At 49.0% G+C, this 17,632-nt stretch overlaps 1 protein-coding gene and 1 pseudogene across 1 annotated transcript; one reads left to right on the forward strand and one right to left on the reverse strand.

Moving 5' to 3' along the window:
* Positions 1-2: 2 nt before the first annotated feature.
* Vps37d (VPS37D subunit of ESCRT-I) lies at positions 3-4,294 on the forward strand (the record flags this gene model as incomplete). Its single annotated transcript, XM_029553664.1, has 4 exons — positions 3-83; positions 1,507-1,678; positions 3,290-3,372; positions 3,835-4,294. Coding segments are annotated over 4 exons (714 nt in total), but the record flags the coding sequence as incomplete, so codon positions are not given.
* Positions 4,295-9,257: 4,963 nt separating this feature from the next.
* LOC103746256 lies at positions 9,258-9,697 on the reverse strand (annotated as a pseudogene).
* Between the last annotated feature and the right edge of the window lie 7,935 nt (positions 9,698-17,632).

Consider the following 17,632-nt stretch of genomic DNA (forward strand, 5'->3'; position numbering starts at 1 on the left):
TTGGGATCCTCAGCACCGGGCAGCTCCGGGATTTGCTTCAAGATGAACCGAAGCTGGACCGGATCGTACGGCTCAGCAGGAAGGTAAGGCGGGGGGCGCGGGCAGTGGGTCGGGGGGGTGGAGGGGTCGGGCCCGCGGCCTGCGGGGACCTGGAGCCCCAGCCAGAGGAGGCCACCCCCCCTCCACCTGGAGCCGCCAAGGCCTGGGGATCACGGGAGCCTGGCACGTCCGAGTGGGCCCCACGGAGTCGCCCCCGGGGGATGGGGGGTCGCCCCGATCCGACCTGGGGCTGGTGGGGCTGGTGTTTGTGTGGGGAGGGACCTGGGGATGTACCCGTGCACCTCGGGATGGCGGCGAGGCGTGCCCTCAGGAGGATGCTCTGGGGAGGTGTGTTCTGGGGGGCTGGAGGTGGAGGGTGAGCTGCTGTTGTGGGGGGCCCTGGCTCAGCACACCCACGTTCTGTAGGGCCAGAAAGGGGAGGCGCCTTGGTAGGGGAAGAACTGAAGGCCTGCTTGACACCTGGGGTGGGGTGTGTGGGGGGAGATGGCTGGGAAGAGGAGGAGGGTATATATTAGATGGGGAGGGGGCTTTGTGTCTGCCATTGGGGATGGGTCTATGAATACAGAGGCTTATATTCCATAGGCCACCATCAGAGAAAGTTGTATATTTCACAGGAGACATAGGCCAGAGCTGTCTGTTGGAGGTTGGGGGCTGTGCAGAAGAGAAAGTGTGTGTTAGAGCCAGACAAGGAGGGGTATGTGTATGGATCAGGGGACAGATGGAGGGGAGTACCTTCTCTAGGGGTGGGGAGCAAGGTTTGGCCCTCCTAGAAACAGGCTCAAAAAGCCTTCAAGGGCTCAGAGCTGCCTTCTGCTAAGAGAGTAGCTAGCAGGTGCAGAGGCCACAGAAGCAAAGGGGGTGTGTATTGTATTTTGGGGATTGTGGGGTTCCACTAGAGGGCCGAGGAGCGGGGTGTAGGAGATAAGAGGGTGACCTGAGGGGGGGGTTGCTGGGAGGGACAGGTTGAAAACACTCCCCAAGAGTAAGAGCAGGGGGTGAGGGGAGAGTGTTTTCCACACAAACACTTGAGAAGGAAGCGAGACAAAGGCCTGAACAAGAAGCAAGCTGTCCAGGCATGGAAAATGGGACAGAGGAGGGAGGGGGCACTCAGCCGGGACCTGAGCAGACACATTAATTGAAAAATTAAAAATTAACTAACATTTGTAGAGGCCTTCATAGTTTCGTTCACTTTGGTCTCACAACAACCCCCACAAGGTAGGCAGTTTTTTAACTCCAGCTGTCCAAAAAGAAACTGGAGCCTAGAGAGTGGACCCAAGGCAAAAACGGGTCCCTCCCTACCTGGGTCTCTCCACCTGTTGGGCCCATCACCCCTGCAGACTGGGGACTCAGGTGACTTTGGCGTGGTCTGTGGTGGCTATCACACAGGGACAGATTCCAGGTGACCCTGGGCAGACTCTGACCTCTTAGCTCTCTTTCACCCCACAGTTCCAGGGTCTACAGCTGGAGCGAGAGGCATGCTTGGCCTCTAACTATGCACTGGCCAAGGAGAATCTAGCCTTGCGGCCCCGCCTGGAGATGGGCCGAACTGCCCTGGCCATCAAGTACCAAGAGCTTCGAGAGGTGGCAGAGAACTGTGCTGACAAGCTGCAGAGACTAGGTGAGGGTCAGGGAAGAAACTTCCAGGAGTTGGAAAGCCAGGGTGGGGCTGGCCTTGATATGCACTAGGTTCTGAAAGGTGGAGCTGGGGCAGACCTACTCCCAGACAAAATTTGAAGAGTGTTGTTCTTGGCTTTCTAGAAAGTGGGGTTGCAGAAGGGAGCTGGGTTAGAAAGCCAGTCCTGGTGGTACATGCCTGTAACCCCAGAACGTGGGAGGCAGAGGCTGGTCTGGGCTACATAGTGAGCTCTAGGCCAGGCTGGGCTGCATCTTGAGACTGTCTCAAAAAAACAAAAACAAAACAAAACAAAACATCAGTGTCAGTGAGATGGCTATTAGATAAAGGTGCTTGCCACCAAGTCTGACAACCTGAGTCTATTCCCAAATAAAGACATGGATATAAGACTTTCTGGGTCAGTGAGATGGCTCAGCAAGTAAAGGTGCTTGCTGCCAAGCCTGATGACCTGAGTTCAATCCCTGAGACCTACCTACATGAGGAAAGGAGAGAAGCAACCTCCATACATGTGCTGTGGCATTTATGTGCCTACTACATAGAAGAATACAAAATAAAATTATTAAATTAGCCCAGCATGGTGGTGTATGCCTTTAATCCCAGCACTCAAGAGGCAGAGGAAGGTGGATCTCTGTGAGTTCAGGGCCATCCTGGTCTACACAGTGAGTTTCAAGCCAACTGGAGCTACAGGGTGACCCCGTCTCAAAAAAAGACCAAAAAAAAAAAAAAAAAGAGGAAGTAATTAAAAACAATGTTTAAAAACAACAGAAACAAACAGAAAATGAGAAAGAAGGCACAATTTCTGGAGTGTTCTAGGGTCAAAAACCCTGGCTTTCTCTTTTATAGTAGGATGGGGCAGAATATCAGTGGGGAGGTTGCCTCATGTCTGTCTAGGTGGGTGGCTGATGGTAACACTGTGGAAGGGAAAAGGATAGCTGTCTATTGTCACCAAGGGCCAAATGATGAGGATGGTACAGGTGAGGAAATGGAGCTAGGCTGGTGTCACATGCCTGAAATCCAACACTCGGGAGGCAGAGGCAGGAGGATCACAGCCTGGCCTACAATGTGACACCAATCTCAAAAACAAAACAAAACAAAGCAAAAACAACTAAAATGAGATGAGCAGGGTGGTACACACCTGTAATCCCAGCACTCCAAGGCAGAGGCTGGAGGATCAAGAGTTTAAGATTAGGGCTGGAGAGCTGGCTCAGGGGCTAAGAGCCTGGCTGCTCTTGCAGAGGACTTGAGCTCAGTTCCCAGTACCCACATGGCAGCTAACAAATGTCTGTAATTCCAGTTCCAGGGGATCTGACACCCTCTTTTGGTTTCTGTGGGCATTGCACACACATGGTGCACTTACATACGTGCAGGCAAAATACTCATACACATAAAATAAAAATAAATATAAAAAATTTAAAAAGAGTTCAAGGTTATCCTGGGCTACATAGTGAACTCAAGGTCAGAGACTATATGAGACCTAGCCTGAAAAAGCAAAAACAAAATGAAACAAAGCCAATTGAGGATTTGGAGGCTGAAGAGATGGTCACCTGTGGTCAATGGGAGACTCAGTGTTTTTGTCTGTCCCTCTCTGGTCCCCAGAAGAGAGCATGCATCGCTGGAGCCCCCATTGTGCCCTGGGCTGGCTGCAGGCTGAGCTGGAAGAGGCTGAGCAGGAGGCTGAGGTGAGGGGAAGTGGTGGCTGGGTCTGGGAGGGGGACAGGAGGGAAATCCCTTTTGTCCCATTGTGGTTGTCATTACATCAGTCTTGGGAGGGTCTCCTCTGAGAAGCCTATAGTGACTGCCCAAAGGAGAACTTTCCGGACTGTCCCCCAGAGTAGCAGAGCTTGTGTGGCTAGGCTAACTGTGGCCTTTCCTGGGCTGTCCTGGGACACTGAGGGGCTGGGTCTGCAGAGGAGTGGGGCCTATTTCTACAGGCTGGGTTAGGAGCCTCAGCTTAGTTGAAGGGCGTGGAGGTACCCCTCGTTTTGGGAAATCCAGTGGACAGCTGTCCACAGTCACTAGAAAGAGGCAGGCCTGGTTGGAAGCTCCGGGCCTCTGCAAGCTGGGCACCTCAGGGAGGGTGGGGTTCGGTCCGATGGGATTCCTTCCCCAACTTTCCCTGTTCCATCCTGGTCTCTGTGCAGGTGCAGATGGAACGGCTGTTGCTGGGCGAGCAGAGCCTGGAGGTCTTCCTCCCAGCCTTCCAGCGGGGCCGCGCCCTGGCTCACCTGAGACGCACCCAGGCGGAGAAGTTACAGGAGCTGCTGCGGCGTCGGGAGCGCTCTGCCCAGCCGGCTCCCCCTACTGCTGCTGCTGCTGCCAACGACGCCCCCAAACCCTTTCCTGCTGCAGCCGTCCTGCCCACTGGGGCCTCCCGGGGGCCACCTCCATCCGTACCCCGGAGCCTGCCCCCCTTGGACTCCCGCCCAGTGCCCCCACTGAAGGGCTCCCCCGGGTGCCCCCTTGGCCCAGCCCCTCTGCTGAGCCCTAGGCCCTCTCAGCCTGAACCCCCACATCGGTAGGAGTCAGGGTGTGGCCCCCCAGCGGGGGTCCAGACAAACTTGATCGGTGGCTCCTCCCCCCCCCCCCCTGTCTGGGGGGGGGGGGGGCCTCCCCCTGGCCTAAGGCAGGCTCCAGGCCCTGGAGGCTAAGCTGGGGAATAGGGGCTCCCCGAAGAAGCCCGCAGAGGGCTGGGGGTGGGTGGGCAGGGTGCTGGACCTCGGTCACCAATGAAACTCTGCCTTTTTCTTTTTTTTGGGTTTTTTTTTTTTTTTTGGTCTCCCTAACTGGGACCTCCAGGGTGCCAGGCCAGCTCCCCAAGATGAACTTTATGGGGGCCTGGGAAGGTGCCTGCTTCCCCCAAGGGGTCTTGCCTGCACTGGCTCGTACAACCACCAAGGCTGACTGGATTGTTCCCCTCATACCCTGAACTTACCCCTTCCTGCAGTTCTGGGACTTGCCGCCTAGGAGCCAGGTGGTCAGGCCCCAGCTATGGAGCCAGGGACACCCTCGACGGCCTTGCAGCTGGCCCCTGGGCAAGGTAGGCCAGGGACTTGCTGACCTGCACAGGTGAGAGCCGGCTGTCCCCAGAAAAGACCATTCTGTATTTTTCTGTCCCTGTCTCCTTAGAATGGAGCCTTTTTGAGGGCAGGTCCTTGTCTTTGTATGTTCTGTCCTCAGCCCCGCCTCCTAGGGGCTGTCAATAAATGTGCTGATGGATGATGGTGGTGATGCTCCGCCTTCTCTCTGCCCCCTCAGCCAGCTCCAATGTCCCCTCCTTCTCTTCCTCTTCTTGGGATGCCCTGCTTTCCTCTGTCCATCAAAAGCCCAGCGTTACCTCGACTGTGTGCAACTCCTCTTCCCAGATTGCTTATCAACCCTGTCAGGATGGTACCTCCTCCCTTTGTGGTCTGCCAGTCCACCAGTCTCCACTGGGTGATGGTCAGCATAGTGAGTTCCAGGCCAGCTGGGGCCACAGGGAGACCCTGTTTCAAAAGGTGAGAGGGGTAAGATTATGTATGGCTGAGCCTTTTTCCCACTATCAGGATTTATGGAGCATCTTCTAGAAGACCAGCCTTCCTTGCCCAGGGCAGGTGAGAAATAGAGACCCAGCTAGGACTGAGGATGTGGCTTAGTTGGTAGAGTGCTTGCCTAGCATGCCCCAAGCCCTGGGTTCAATCCCCAGCACTGCATAAACCAGACATGGTGGTGCATGCCAATTATCCCAGTACTCTGGAAATGGAGGCAGGAGAGTCAAGAAGTTCAAGGTCATCTACAACTACATAGAAAATTTGAAGCCAGCCTGGGCTACATGAGACCCTGTGTCAAAATGGAAAAAACAGGGGCCAGACAGATGGTTCAGAAGTTAATATCACTGACTGCTCTTGCAGAAGACCCAGTTTCAGTTTCCAGCATGATAACAACTGTCCCCTAACTCCAGTCCCAGGGAATCTGACAAGCATTTGCATGACACGAGTGCACTTACATACACGTAAGCAGTCATACTCATAAAATAAAATAAATAAAAATGGGAAAAAAAACCAGAATAAAACAACAAAAAGGATCTGACCTAAGGAGGACCTGGGAAGGAATAAGTGTTGCCATATGAACCAGGTGGGTCCTTCTAGATGCCTCACAGTGAGGTATGGTGGCCAACACCTGTAATCCCAGCACTTTGGAGGTATAGGCAAGAGGATCAGAGGTTCAAAGTCATAATTGGCAGAAGGCAAACATTTTCTGTGAGTTCAAGGCCAGCCTGGTCTATACAGTGAGTTCCAAGTTGGCTGGAGTTACAGGAAGACCCTATCTCAAACAAAACAAAACAAAAAGAAAATCATCCTTGGCTACATAGGGATTAAAACTCTGAAGGCTGATAATTTTGAGTTTTGAGGCCAACCTGAGCTACATAGCAAGTTCAAGGCTAGACTCAGTTACATAGTGAGACCCTGCTTCCCTGTCTCAAAATAAAATTCAAAGGCTCATACCTCACACACTCAGCTTCCACAGGGCTGAGACCCATATTTAGAGGGAGGGGGTTCCTCAGTGTTCAGCTCTGGCCTGAAAGCCAGGAGGCAGTAGGGATAGGACCTATCAGACTGGAGTGGGCCTTGTTCTTGGTGGGTCATGAGTTGGATGGTTTTGAATTGAATGGTTAAAAAAAATCCCCCCAAACCAACTCTTTCGGGGCTGGAAGAATAGCTCAGCAGTTAAGAGCATTTACTGTTCTTGCAAAGGACTCTGGTTCAGTTCCTAGCACCCGTATCAGGTGGCTTACAACCAACTGTAATTCTAGATCCAGGGGGCTCCATGCCTTTTAAAATATATATAATACACCTGTAATCCCAGCACTTTGGAGGTGTAGGCAGGAGGATCAGAGGATCAAAGTCATAATTGGCAGACACTCTCTGTGAGTTCAAGGCCAGCCTGGTCCACACAGCGAGTTCCAAGTTGGCTGGGGTTACAGAAAGACCCTGTCTCAAACAAAACAAAACAAAAGTATATAATATTTTTGTTGTTTTTTTGAGACAAGATCTCCCTGTAGATCCAACTGGCCTAGAACTTGCTATGGAGCTGGCCTTGATCGCACAGAGATCTGCTTGCCTCTACCTCCCAGGCACTGGGATTAAAAGGCATGCACCACCAAACCAGGCTAAAATATTTTATATATTAATTTAAAAAGTTTATGTGTTGATGTTCTATCTGCATGTATGTAAGTGTACCACATGCATACAATGCCCAGAGGCCAGAAGAGGGTATTAGAGCCCCTGGAACTGGAGTTACAGATAGTTGTTAGCCACCATGTGATTGCTGGGAACTGAAATCGGGTCTTCTGCAAGAGCAGCCAGTGCTCTTAACTGCTGAGCCACCCTCTCCAGCCCTGATGCCAAAGCCTCTGACCTCCATGGTCACCTGTGCACACATAATGCACGTAAACTCATGAAGGCACATATACATACACACAATAAATAAATCTTTTTTTAAAACCTTTTTCATAGAATTCTTTGCTTGCGGGTACATGGATTGTTCTGAAAGATTCTAGGAAGTCTCGCCTATAATGTTCTGCCCCAAAGTTCCAGAGCTTTTTCTTTGGAAAAGAGAAAAAACTTAAGAGTGTACACTAAGAGGCTCACGAGAAAAGTCCTACCAAGGGGCTGAAGGTGTGCCTTAATATTAGAACACTTGCCTAAAATTTGTGAGGTCCTGGGTTCCAAAACCAGGACTGGAAGGCGGGGGGCGGGGGGTGACAAATGTATTACAAACTCCTGCAGCCTGCAGCCTGCAGCTGTCACCATGTAAACACCTGTAATCCCAGAATTCAGGAGGTGGAGACAGGATGATAAGGAGTTCAAAGTCACCCCCTACTTTTTGCCATCACCTCGGTCTAAGAAACAAGCAAACAACAACAGAGTGGGTTTTTTTTTTTTTTTTTTTTTTTTTTTTTTTTTTTTGGTCTTTTTGAGACAGGGTCTCCTTGTAGCCCCAGCTGTCCTGGAACAACTCACTATGTAGACCAGGCTGGCCTTGAACTCACAGAGATCTGCCTCCCAAGTGTTGGGATTAAAGGCGTGCACCACCACGCCCGGCCCAACAGAATGTTTTTATCCAAATGAACAAGAGTTTTATTTGGAGAATTTAAATATTCACTCTTCCTTTTTTTTTTTTTTTTTTTTTTTTTTTTTTTTTTTGTGTCTCCCTGTAGCCCCAGCTGGCCTAGAGCTCCCTTTGTAGACCAGGCTGGCCTTGAACTCACATGAGATCTTCCTGCCTCTGCCTCCCAAATGCTGGGATTAAAGGTGTGCACCATCACACCTGGCCTTATTTTTTAAAATTTTGTTTTTTTACTATTTATTTTTATTTCACTTATTGTGTGTGTGTGTGTGTGTGTGTGTGTGTGTGTGTGTGTGAACTTCAGGGCTTTATTGTGCAACAGGGAGGGCCATGCTTGTGCCCGCCCACTCCCAAACTTTTAAAGTGTTATTTCTGAGGTTCCTGGTAACCCCCTTATGATCTCCACATGGACTTTTAAAAACAATATAGCCAGAAAAACTCAAGTTTAAACACAGACAACATTATTTACATAATTCATTTTACACTGACGGTAAAAATTATACTAGTCTATCACTAAACTAACTTTATTTAGTCCCTTCTTAAATGACTACTAAATATCTTCACTGTCCCGGTGACTTCTTGTTCTTAATTTCTTGGTGTACACAATGTCTTTATCCTCCTTTGGGTTTTCTGCACCTTTCTTGGCACCTCGAATTGCTCTGGGCTTAGGGTCACTGTCCAAAGTGGCTCCAGTCTTTCTAGACCTCAAGCTCCTTACACCTGAATTCCCAGAGACTCTCTTCTCTTTCTGAGCCTTCTTGTGGCTTTCTCCACCTTTCTCACTTGTGTATCTCCTCTGCCACATGAACCTGGAAGATTGCACTCGGTCCTCCAGACCTCAAGCCTGTTCTTTCCCTGTTGACTTTGAGTCTAGATGCAGGCTTCTTGATGCCATCATCTGGATTCTGCAGCTCTGTCTCTTGGGAGTTGTTCCTGGTCTTCTCATTTCTCTTGCTCTTAGCCTCAGGTCTTTGCTGGTCTTTACCAGTTTTCTTTTAGTGTCTGGAGCTCAGGAGCACTCTCTGATCTGGAGTGACTGTGTCTTCTACTTTGGGCTCCTTTCCTCTAGTTTTCACAAGGTAACTCATCTGCCCTTCCACATGTTCCATTCTGTTTGTGACCACTGTCAAATGTTTCATCTTTGGGGGCTCCAGTGCTGGCCCTCTCTGGTTGGGAGCAGCCCCTGGGCTCTTGGGGCTGGGCTGCTCTTCTGGTGCTTCCTGCACCTGAGCCACAGAGCACATCCCTCTGGTTCTTCAGACGCTTTGGCTTTCGTTTCTTGCAGACTTCCTCTTGGGAGGCAGAGAATGATTGGTGTTGCTTTGTGATGCTGCAGGGTCCCTAGATTCCACCAAGACTCCCATGGGGCTCTCCTTTTTAAATTTTTTTTTTGTTTACTATTTATTGTTATTTCACTTTACTTTTTAAAAAATTTTATTTTTATTATTATTGGGGGGGGCAAAGACTTTTAATGGGCATCATAGTTTACAAATACACCGGAGAATCATGAAATGCTGCCTGCATTGGATGCAATTCTGGGCCACAAGTCTGCACACTCCTTTGCAACTGGACCTGTGATGGCGGAACCTTTCATCTCGCCTTTGTTATTTACTATGACCCCTGTATTATCTTCAAAATAAAGAAATACCCCATCTTTTCTTTGGTATGACTTTCGTTGTCGAATTACCACTGCTGGATGGACCTTCTTTCTTAGCTCTGGTTTGCCCTTCTTCACTGTGGCCATCACCATGTCACCCACAGCAGCGGCAGGAAGTCTGTTCAGCTGTCCCTTGTTTCCCTTCACAGGGATGATATACAAATTTTTGGCTCCTGTGTTGTCAGACCCAGGGAAATCTGGAATTTTGCACTGGAGGACCCACCACGTCCTCACTTTGACATCTTGGACACCTAGAGAGAGGTAAAAAGGATGTAGACACAAAGGACACTGGGATAACTATTTTTATTATTTTTATTTTATGTGTCTGAGTGTGTTGCCTGCATGTAGGTAAGTGCACCCATGTCATGCAATGCCTGTGGAGGTCAGAAGAGGTCATCGGATCCCTGGAACTGGAGTTATGGATGGTTGTTAGCCACCATGTGGGAGCTGGGAATAGAACCTGGGTCCTCTGCAAGAGCAGTCAGTACTCTTAACTGCTGAGCCATCTCTCCAGTACTCTTATTTCACTTCTATGAGTGTTTGGCCTGTATGTATGTAAGTACACCATGTGTGCAATGTCCACAGAGGCCAGAAGAGAGTGTCAGATTCCCAGGAACTGACAGACAGGTGTTAGCTGCCTGCCATATGGGTGCTGAGAATTGAATCTCGATCTTCTGCAAGAGCAGCCAGTGCTCTTACTGCTGAGCCATCTCTCCAGTCCCCCAGAAAGACTGATATCTGCAACTTTGCCTGGGAGTCACTACTTATATACTTGCCTCAGATTTCCTGGTTTTCCAAATAGGGAACATACTGGCATTAAATGGACATTTTGTCATCCAGGGCTCACCAAGTCAAGCAGGTCTGAACCAGCCTGTGATGTCTGCAAAGCCCTAAGAGCTTATCCTTGACCTTGCAGGGGAAGAAGAAACATGGTTTCCAATGGTTGGGCTAGCTGTGGGCTTATTCCACTTTCTACAAGAGTTTTACCCTCAGGAACTAGTGGGGGGATTGGTGTGGCTATACCAAGGGCCACTGCATTTGGATAAGTCACTGTCACTGCCAGAGTACTCTTGAAATGTCCTAATATCCTTAGCATGCCTGTAATCCCAAGCTGAGGCAGGAGGATGGAGAGTTCAAGGGCAGCTTGGACTACATGGAAATACTCTGCCAAATAAAAACAAACAATACTTGGTCCTTGTCCTAATTTGTTCTTCACTGCTGTGACAAAATACTCTGGCCACTACCAACTTGTGGAGGAAAGGGTTTATTCAGCTTACATCTCCCAGGTCACAGTTCATCAGGGAGCCCAAGGTAGGAACTCAGGGCAGGAACCTGGAAGCAGGAGCTGGAGCACAGGCCATGGAGGAACACTGCTTACTGGCTTGCTCTTCTGGCCCTTGCTCAGCCTGCTTTCTTATGCAACACAGGCCCACCTGCCCAGGGGTGGCACCACCCACAGTGGGCTGGGCCCTCCCACATCACTCAACAATCAAGAAAAAGCCCCACAGACATGGCCACAGGCCAGTCCAATGGAGACAATTCCCCACTTGAGGCTCCCTCAACCCAGATGTGTCAAGTTGACACTAAAGCTATCCAGCACAATTGACCCCTTATCAACTTGACACACAAACACATCACTATTAAACCATAACCTTTCCAATTCCTGTCCCCAAGACACAATATTAGCATTAATATCACAACGTAAGACAGTACAACCTTAAAAACCCCCACAGTCCTTAAAAAATCCAAACACTTAAAAGTCCATAGTTTCTTTCAAAAGTCTCTTAACTGTGGGCTTCTGTAAAATCCAAAAGAAGTACTGTCTTATTTCAAAGGGAAGAATTGGGCACACCTAAGCAAAACCAAAGTCCAGCAAAGTAGCTCAAGGTTGGTCATCTGGGATTCACTCACGATCCTCTGGGCTCCAAAGGGTACTGGCAGCTCCACTACTCTGACTCTGCAGTCCACAGCACACAGCTCGTCTGGCCAGCTCCATTCCACACTGCTGTCCTTGGTGGTCGTCCCACGGTCCTGGCATCTCCAAAAAGCTGGGGTCTCCACTGAAACTGAGGCTATGCCTTCACCAATGGCTTCTTCTTGCCTCTTGGGGTGCAAAGCCTCAGATTCTCTCCATGACCCCTTCAACCCTGGGGTCTTCGCTGAAACTGAAGCTGCACTTTCACCTATGGCCTTTCTTGGCCTCTCAGAGCGCCAAGCCTCAGCTGCTCTCTGTGACCCCTTCACACTTTCAATACCAGAACTATGCAGGAGACTCTTACACATTACCAATCCCTGCTTCCAGCTTGAGATAGAGGTGTGGGTCCCCTCTGTGTGCTGACCCTGAGGAAGTAACTCCTAGAAGACTCTACCATAGTGATGCTGGTATCTTGTTACTTACAGCTGATTTTTCAGCCCCAGCTAACCAGCATCAATTGTCCCAGTAAAGCAAAGGTTTTGCTTCAGGTTCTGGTCTCTTCTTAATCACAGCTGATTCTTCAGCCCCAGCCAACCAGAACCCACAGATTCTCAATCTAAAATCTCACGCAAACAGCCCTGATGGTCTCCGTTTCCCTTTGAAGCTTCACAAGCCAGGCCTCCATTGTCTACAGCTCTTTCAGCATAACTGTTCCAAGCTCCACTGCAACAAACTCTGAGTACACAATGGCTTTTCCAGCCCAGAGTCCCAAACACTTCCACAGTCCTCCCAAAAACACCAAGGTCAGGTCTGTCACAGCAATACCCCACTCTCGGTACCAATTACTGTCCTGGTTTGTTTCTTCATTGCTGTGACAAAACACTCTGACCAGTACCAACTTGGGGAGGAAAGGGTTTATTTGTCTTACATCTCCCAGGTCGCAAGCAGTTCATCAGGGAGCCCAAGGTAGGAACTCAGGGCAGGAACCTGGAGGCAGGAGCTGGAGCACAGGCCATGGAGGAACGCTAGGAATGCTGCTTACTGGCTTGCTCCCCTGGCCCCTGCTCAGCCTGCTTTCTTATGCAACACAGGCCTACCTGTCCAGGGATGGCACCACCTACAGTGGGCTGGGCCCTCCCACATCACTCAACAATCAAGAAAAAGCCCCACAGACATGGCCACAGGCCAGTCCAAAGGAGACAATTCCCCATTTGAGGCTTCCTCAACCCAGGTGTGTCAAGTTGACACTAAAGCTATCCAGCACAGTCCTTAATTAAAGTGACTCATACTCAGGTACTGGGACTGTATGTAGCTCAGCAGTAGTTAGAGCACTGGCCTAGAATCCCCCAGTGAATGGGCTGGGGTTGTGGCTCAGTGGTAGAATACTTGCCTAGAATCTGCCAGTGAGGGGCTCCTGAGGGTGTGGCTCAGAGTTAGAGCACCTGCCTAGAATCCCCCAGTGAGGGGCTGGGGATGTGGCTCAGTGGTAGAGCACTTACTTAGAATCCCCCAGTGAGGGGCTGGGGGTGTGGTTCAATGGTAAAGCACCTGCCTAGAATTTCCCAGTGAGGGGTTGGGGTGTGGCTCAGTAGTGGAGCACCTGCCTAGAATTCCTGACTGCTGGGGACATGGCTCAGTAGCAGAGCTCCTCTAGAATCCCCCAATGAGGGGCTAGGGATGCAGCTCAGTGGTAGAATGCTTACTTAGCATGTGCAAGTCCTGGGTTCAATCCTCAGCATCAAAAAAAAAAAAAAGAAAAGATTTATTCTTCTTTCTGTATAAAGCAAGGTTCTTTTTTACAAACGTGTTTGTGTGTTTATATGTGTAGGCACATGAGTGGAGATCAAAGGACAACTTTCTGGAAATGGTTCTTTATTCTATGTGGAAGAAACTTTGAGTTTCCATCAAACTCAAGTCATCAGGTTTGGCAGCAAGCACCCATACCCATTGAGCCATTCTGCTGGTCCAAATATGGATTGTTGTAGCAAACTCCAATCCCTTCACAGAGCTGTTGTGAAGCAGTCCATTTCTACAAAGGGAAGTTCCTACTCTCACTTTTTTCCTTTTTTGTTTTTTAGGACATGGCCTCCCTGTAGCCTCATCTGGCCTGGAACTTACTATATAGACCAGAGATCTGCCTGCCTCTGCCTCCTGAGTGCTAGGATTGAAACCAGACATGAACCACCATGTCTGGCTTTATCCTTTTTTTTTTTGGTCTTTTGAAATAGGGTCTCTTTGTAGCCCCAGCTGGCCTGGAACTCAATATGTAGACCAGACTGGCCTTAAACTCACAATCTGCCTGCATCTGCCTCCCAAGTGCTGGAACTATAAGCGTGTGCCACCATGCCCGGCTTTATCCTTTCTTTTTTAAAAGATAAAAAAAATATGTGTATATGTATGTGTAGTGTGTGTGTGTGTGTGTGTGTGTGTGTGTGTGTGTGTCTGTGCACATAAGGCTTCAATTCCCATGGAGGCCAGAAAGTGTCAGATTCTATGGAGCCAAAGTTACAGGTGGTTGTGAGCTGCCTGATATGGGTGCTGGGATCCAAACTCAGATCCTCTGCAAGAGCAGCAAGTACTCTTAAAAAACGGAGCTATTTATATTTTCTTTCTTTCTTTTTAAAGACAGGGTCTCACAATATAGCCCTGGCTGGCTAGCCTGGAACTCCCTCAGTAGACCAGGCTGACCTCAAACTCAGAGATCCTTCTGACTCTGAAGTCCCACACTGAAGGCAGCGAGAGACCACACCAGGCTTACCTCGCCTCTATTTCTTGAATGCTAGGATCACAGGCATGTGCCACTTTTGAGTACTGGTGATGGAACCCAGGGTCTTACACAAGCACTCTTCACCTGAGCTACATCACCAGCCCTGATTTTCCCCTCTGACAGACATGGGATAGAGGACTCCTTTTCTACTATGAGAAAACAGTGTGAGTGTGTGGTCAGGCCTCTTACACCTCACCTCTTTCAGATGTTGGAAGTCCAACAGGTTGTATATCTTTTAAAGGGTGGATGAAGGGCCAGGGCTGCAGCTCAGTGGATAGAGTGATTACCTAGCATGCAGGAAGCCCTGGGTTCTATCCTCAGTACCAAATAAACCCAGCAGTTGTGCAGCACACATTTATTTATTTATTACTTTATTTATTATTTTATTACTTTATTTATTATTTATTTATTTATTTATTTATTTATTTATTTATTTATTTATTTATTTATTGTCTTTTTAAGCCAGGGTCTCCCTGTAGCCCCAGCTGTCCTGGAACTCACTATGTAGACCAGGCTGGCCTTGAACTCACGGAGATCTGCCTGCCCCTGCCTCCTGAGTGCTGGGATTAAAGGCAAGCGCCCCCACGCCTGGCGAATTTAGCTTTTTGTTGTTGTTGTTGTCTTTGAGACAGGGTCTCCTTATAGCCCCAGCTGTCCTGGAACTCACTATGTAGACCAGGTTGGTCTCAAACTCACAAAGATCCGCCTGCCTCTGCCTCCCAAATGCTGGGATTAAAGGCATGTGCCACCACGCCCAGTGCAGCATACCTTTAATCCCTGCACTCAGGATGTGGAGGCAGGAGGATCAGGAGTTCAAGGTCATCCTCAGCCACACAGGGAGTTCAGGGCTAGCTTTGACATGAGACCTTGTCTCAAAACAAAACAACCTACCCCACTAACTGAAGGAGTGGATGTTGCTTAATCTCTCCCACACTTGTAAGGCAGTTATGTGAGCTCAATAGTAGCAGGTGTTTTTGTGTTTTCAGGGGTCAGAATTTAAGTATTTTTTGTAGTTATCTTAATCCCCCCCCATGGCGAAAGGTTTATCATAACTCACATTTCAAGGATGCAGTCTATTGTGCTGTGGAAGGTATGGCAGCAGGAATGTGAAGGGGCTGCTCACATGGCATTCACAGTCAGGAATCACAAAAAGATGAATGTCTCCTAGGTTTTGAATATTGGCTTAAGTTGTTATCAGGAAGCATCCTAGTCAAATGGGTTCACTGAGGTCCAATAACCACCAGCTCTTGGTCCTCTCAAAAACTCCTTTTTGGAGCTGGGGCAATGGCTCAGTGGTTAAGAGCACTGGCTGTTCTTGCAGAGGACCTGGGTTAGGTTTCTAGCACCCACATGGCAGCTAACAAGCATCTGAAATTCCAGTTCCAAGGGATCCAATGTCCTCTTCTGGCCTCTGTGGGCTTTGCACACACATGGTGCATTTACATACACGCAGGCAAAACACTAATAAAAAATATAACATAAAATAAAGAAAAATGTCTTTTTTTAGTTTAATAATGGTTTCCTGCCAGGATTTGAGGTGTGAATATTGGAAGGACAGAGGGAAGGACAGCATATCTCAACACTAGTGCTAGGATCCCAGGTTCATGGTAGGTTAGTATGTAGTCGAGGAAGACAACCTCCTGTGTACTAGGCTTACAGGTGTTCCCACCTCACCTAGTTTATATGGTGCTAGGACTCAAACCCAGAGCTCCATGCAAGTGCTCTACCAACTGAGCCCCAGCCCCTCACCATGGTTATTAACAGTCACAAAGGGATACTGCTCACCAACTCAGAGGCTCTATACAGAACCACCTGAACTACAAGCTGGTTCTGAGGGCTAAGCTGCATTGGGCAGGTGAGGCAGGTGCTCCCAGGATATGCCCCGAAGGGAGATGGCACTGAGTGACTTTCTCACATGGCAGCTGAACTGAGTGGGAAGGCTGAGATGACCTTGAACTTCTGAACTTCCTGCTTTCAACCCCTCCAGTGATAACAGGGGTACACACCTCCATGCTCAGTGTACTTGGTGCTGGAGGTGGAACCCAAGTACAGTAAGGCACCCTGGTTCAAGGAAGGTGAGGAGTGGTAGAACACAACACTTAATGTCCTCCTCAGGCCTCCTGTGCATGTTCACCACATAGGAACACTACACACACACACACACACACACACACACACACACACACACACACACAAATTAAAAGCAAAACCAACAAGAATATTAAGAGTTGTAGGGGCTGGAGAAATGGCTGTGGTTAAGAGTACTGGCTGCTTTTACAGAAGACAAGTTTGGTTCCCAGCACCCATATGGCAGCTAACAAGTGTCTGCAACTCCAGTCCAAGGGGATCCAGTCCAAGCTCTTCTGGCTTCTATGGGCACTGCATACATGTGGTGCACATACATACTGATAAAGTAGCCTATGGATGAATCCAGTTGATCCGGAGAAAGCACCAGGACACGGAATAAAGTTTATTAGCAAAGGAACACATGGTGGGACAGATTCCTTTCTGTGCAGGGAAAATGTCTGTCCTGGGTCCTTTTTAAGGGGGAGGCTTCTGGGGGGTGCAGAAGGTGGGAAGATATAGTTTTTTTAAAGTTGGGGGGGGAGGGGAGAGCGGGACTGTTAAAACCTGTCCTCTTTAGAGATCAAAGGGGAAGCCTGCTGTGTTGGCCTGCTTCTCTAGACTTCAAAGACCAGGGTGCTTATCATCTTGGTTCCCTTTTCTCAAGGGCTTATGAAGTCCCTGAGGCCCTGTTGGTGAGAGGGTGGGGCTATCTGAACCTTAACACATACATGGAGGCAAAATACTCATATTCATAAAAAAGAAAGAAAAAAAAGGCTCACACAGGGAGATGGGGTCTGACTATGATCAAATACCAAATACATTGTATAAAATTCTTAAATCAATGGGCTGGGCATGGTGGCACACACCTTTAATTCCAGGCAGAGGCAGATATTCTGTGAGCTCGAGGTCAGTCTGTTCTACATAGTGAGTGCCAGGCCAGCTGGGGAAGACCCTGTCAGAAAAAAACAAAACCAACAAAACAAAACAAAACAAAAAACCACCCAAGAACAACCATCACCACCACAAAAAAAATCAACAACAAAATGACAACCCCCCCACCCCAAACCCATTACAATCCTTAGCACTGAATAAAGAGCCCAGTTGTTATCTTTTTTTTTTTTAAAAGCCTGGGTCTCGCAGGGCATGGTGGCCCATGCCTTTAATCCCAGCACTTGGGAGGCAGAGGCAGGTGGATCTCTGTGAGTTCAAGGCCAGCCTGGTCCACATAGCAAGTTCCAGGTCAGCTGGGGCTACAGGGAGACTCTGTCTCAAAAAAACCAAAATAGGGGCTGGAGAGATGGCTCAGCAGTTAAGAACACTGGTTGTTCTTGTAGAAGACCTGGGTTCGAATCCCAGCACCCACATGGCAGCTAACAACTGTCTGTTAAGACCAGTCCCTGAGGATCCGACATCCTCTTCTGACCTCTG

This window comes from Nannospalax galili, unplaced genomic scaffold (assembly GCF_000622305.1).
Source record: "Nannospalax galili isolate Female #2095 unplaced genomic scaffold, S.galili_v1.0 scaffold644, whole genome shotgun sequence".
In the NCBI taxonomy this organism is placed as follows: Eukaryota; Metazoa; Chordata; class Mammalia; order Rodentia; family Spalacidae; genus Nannospalax; species Nannospalax galili.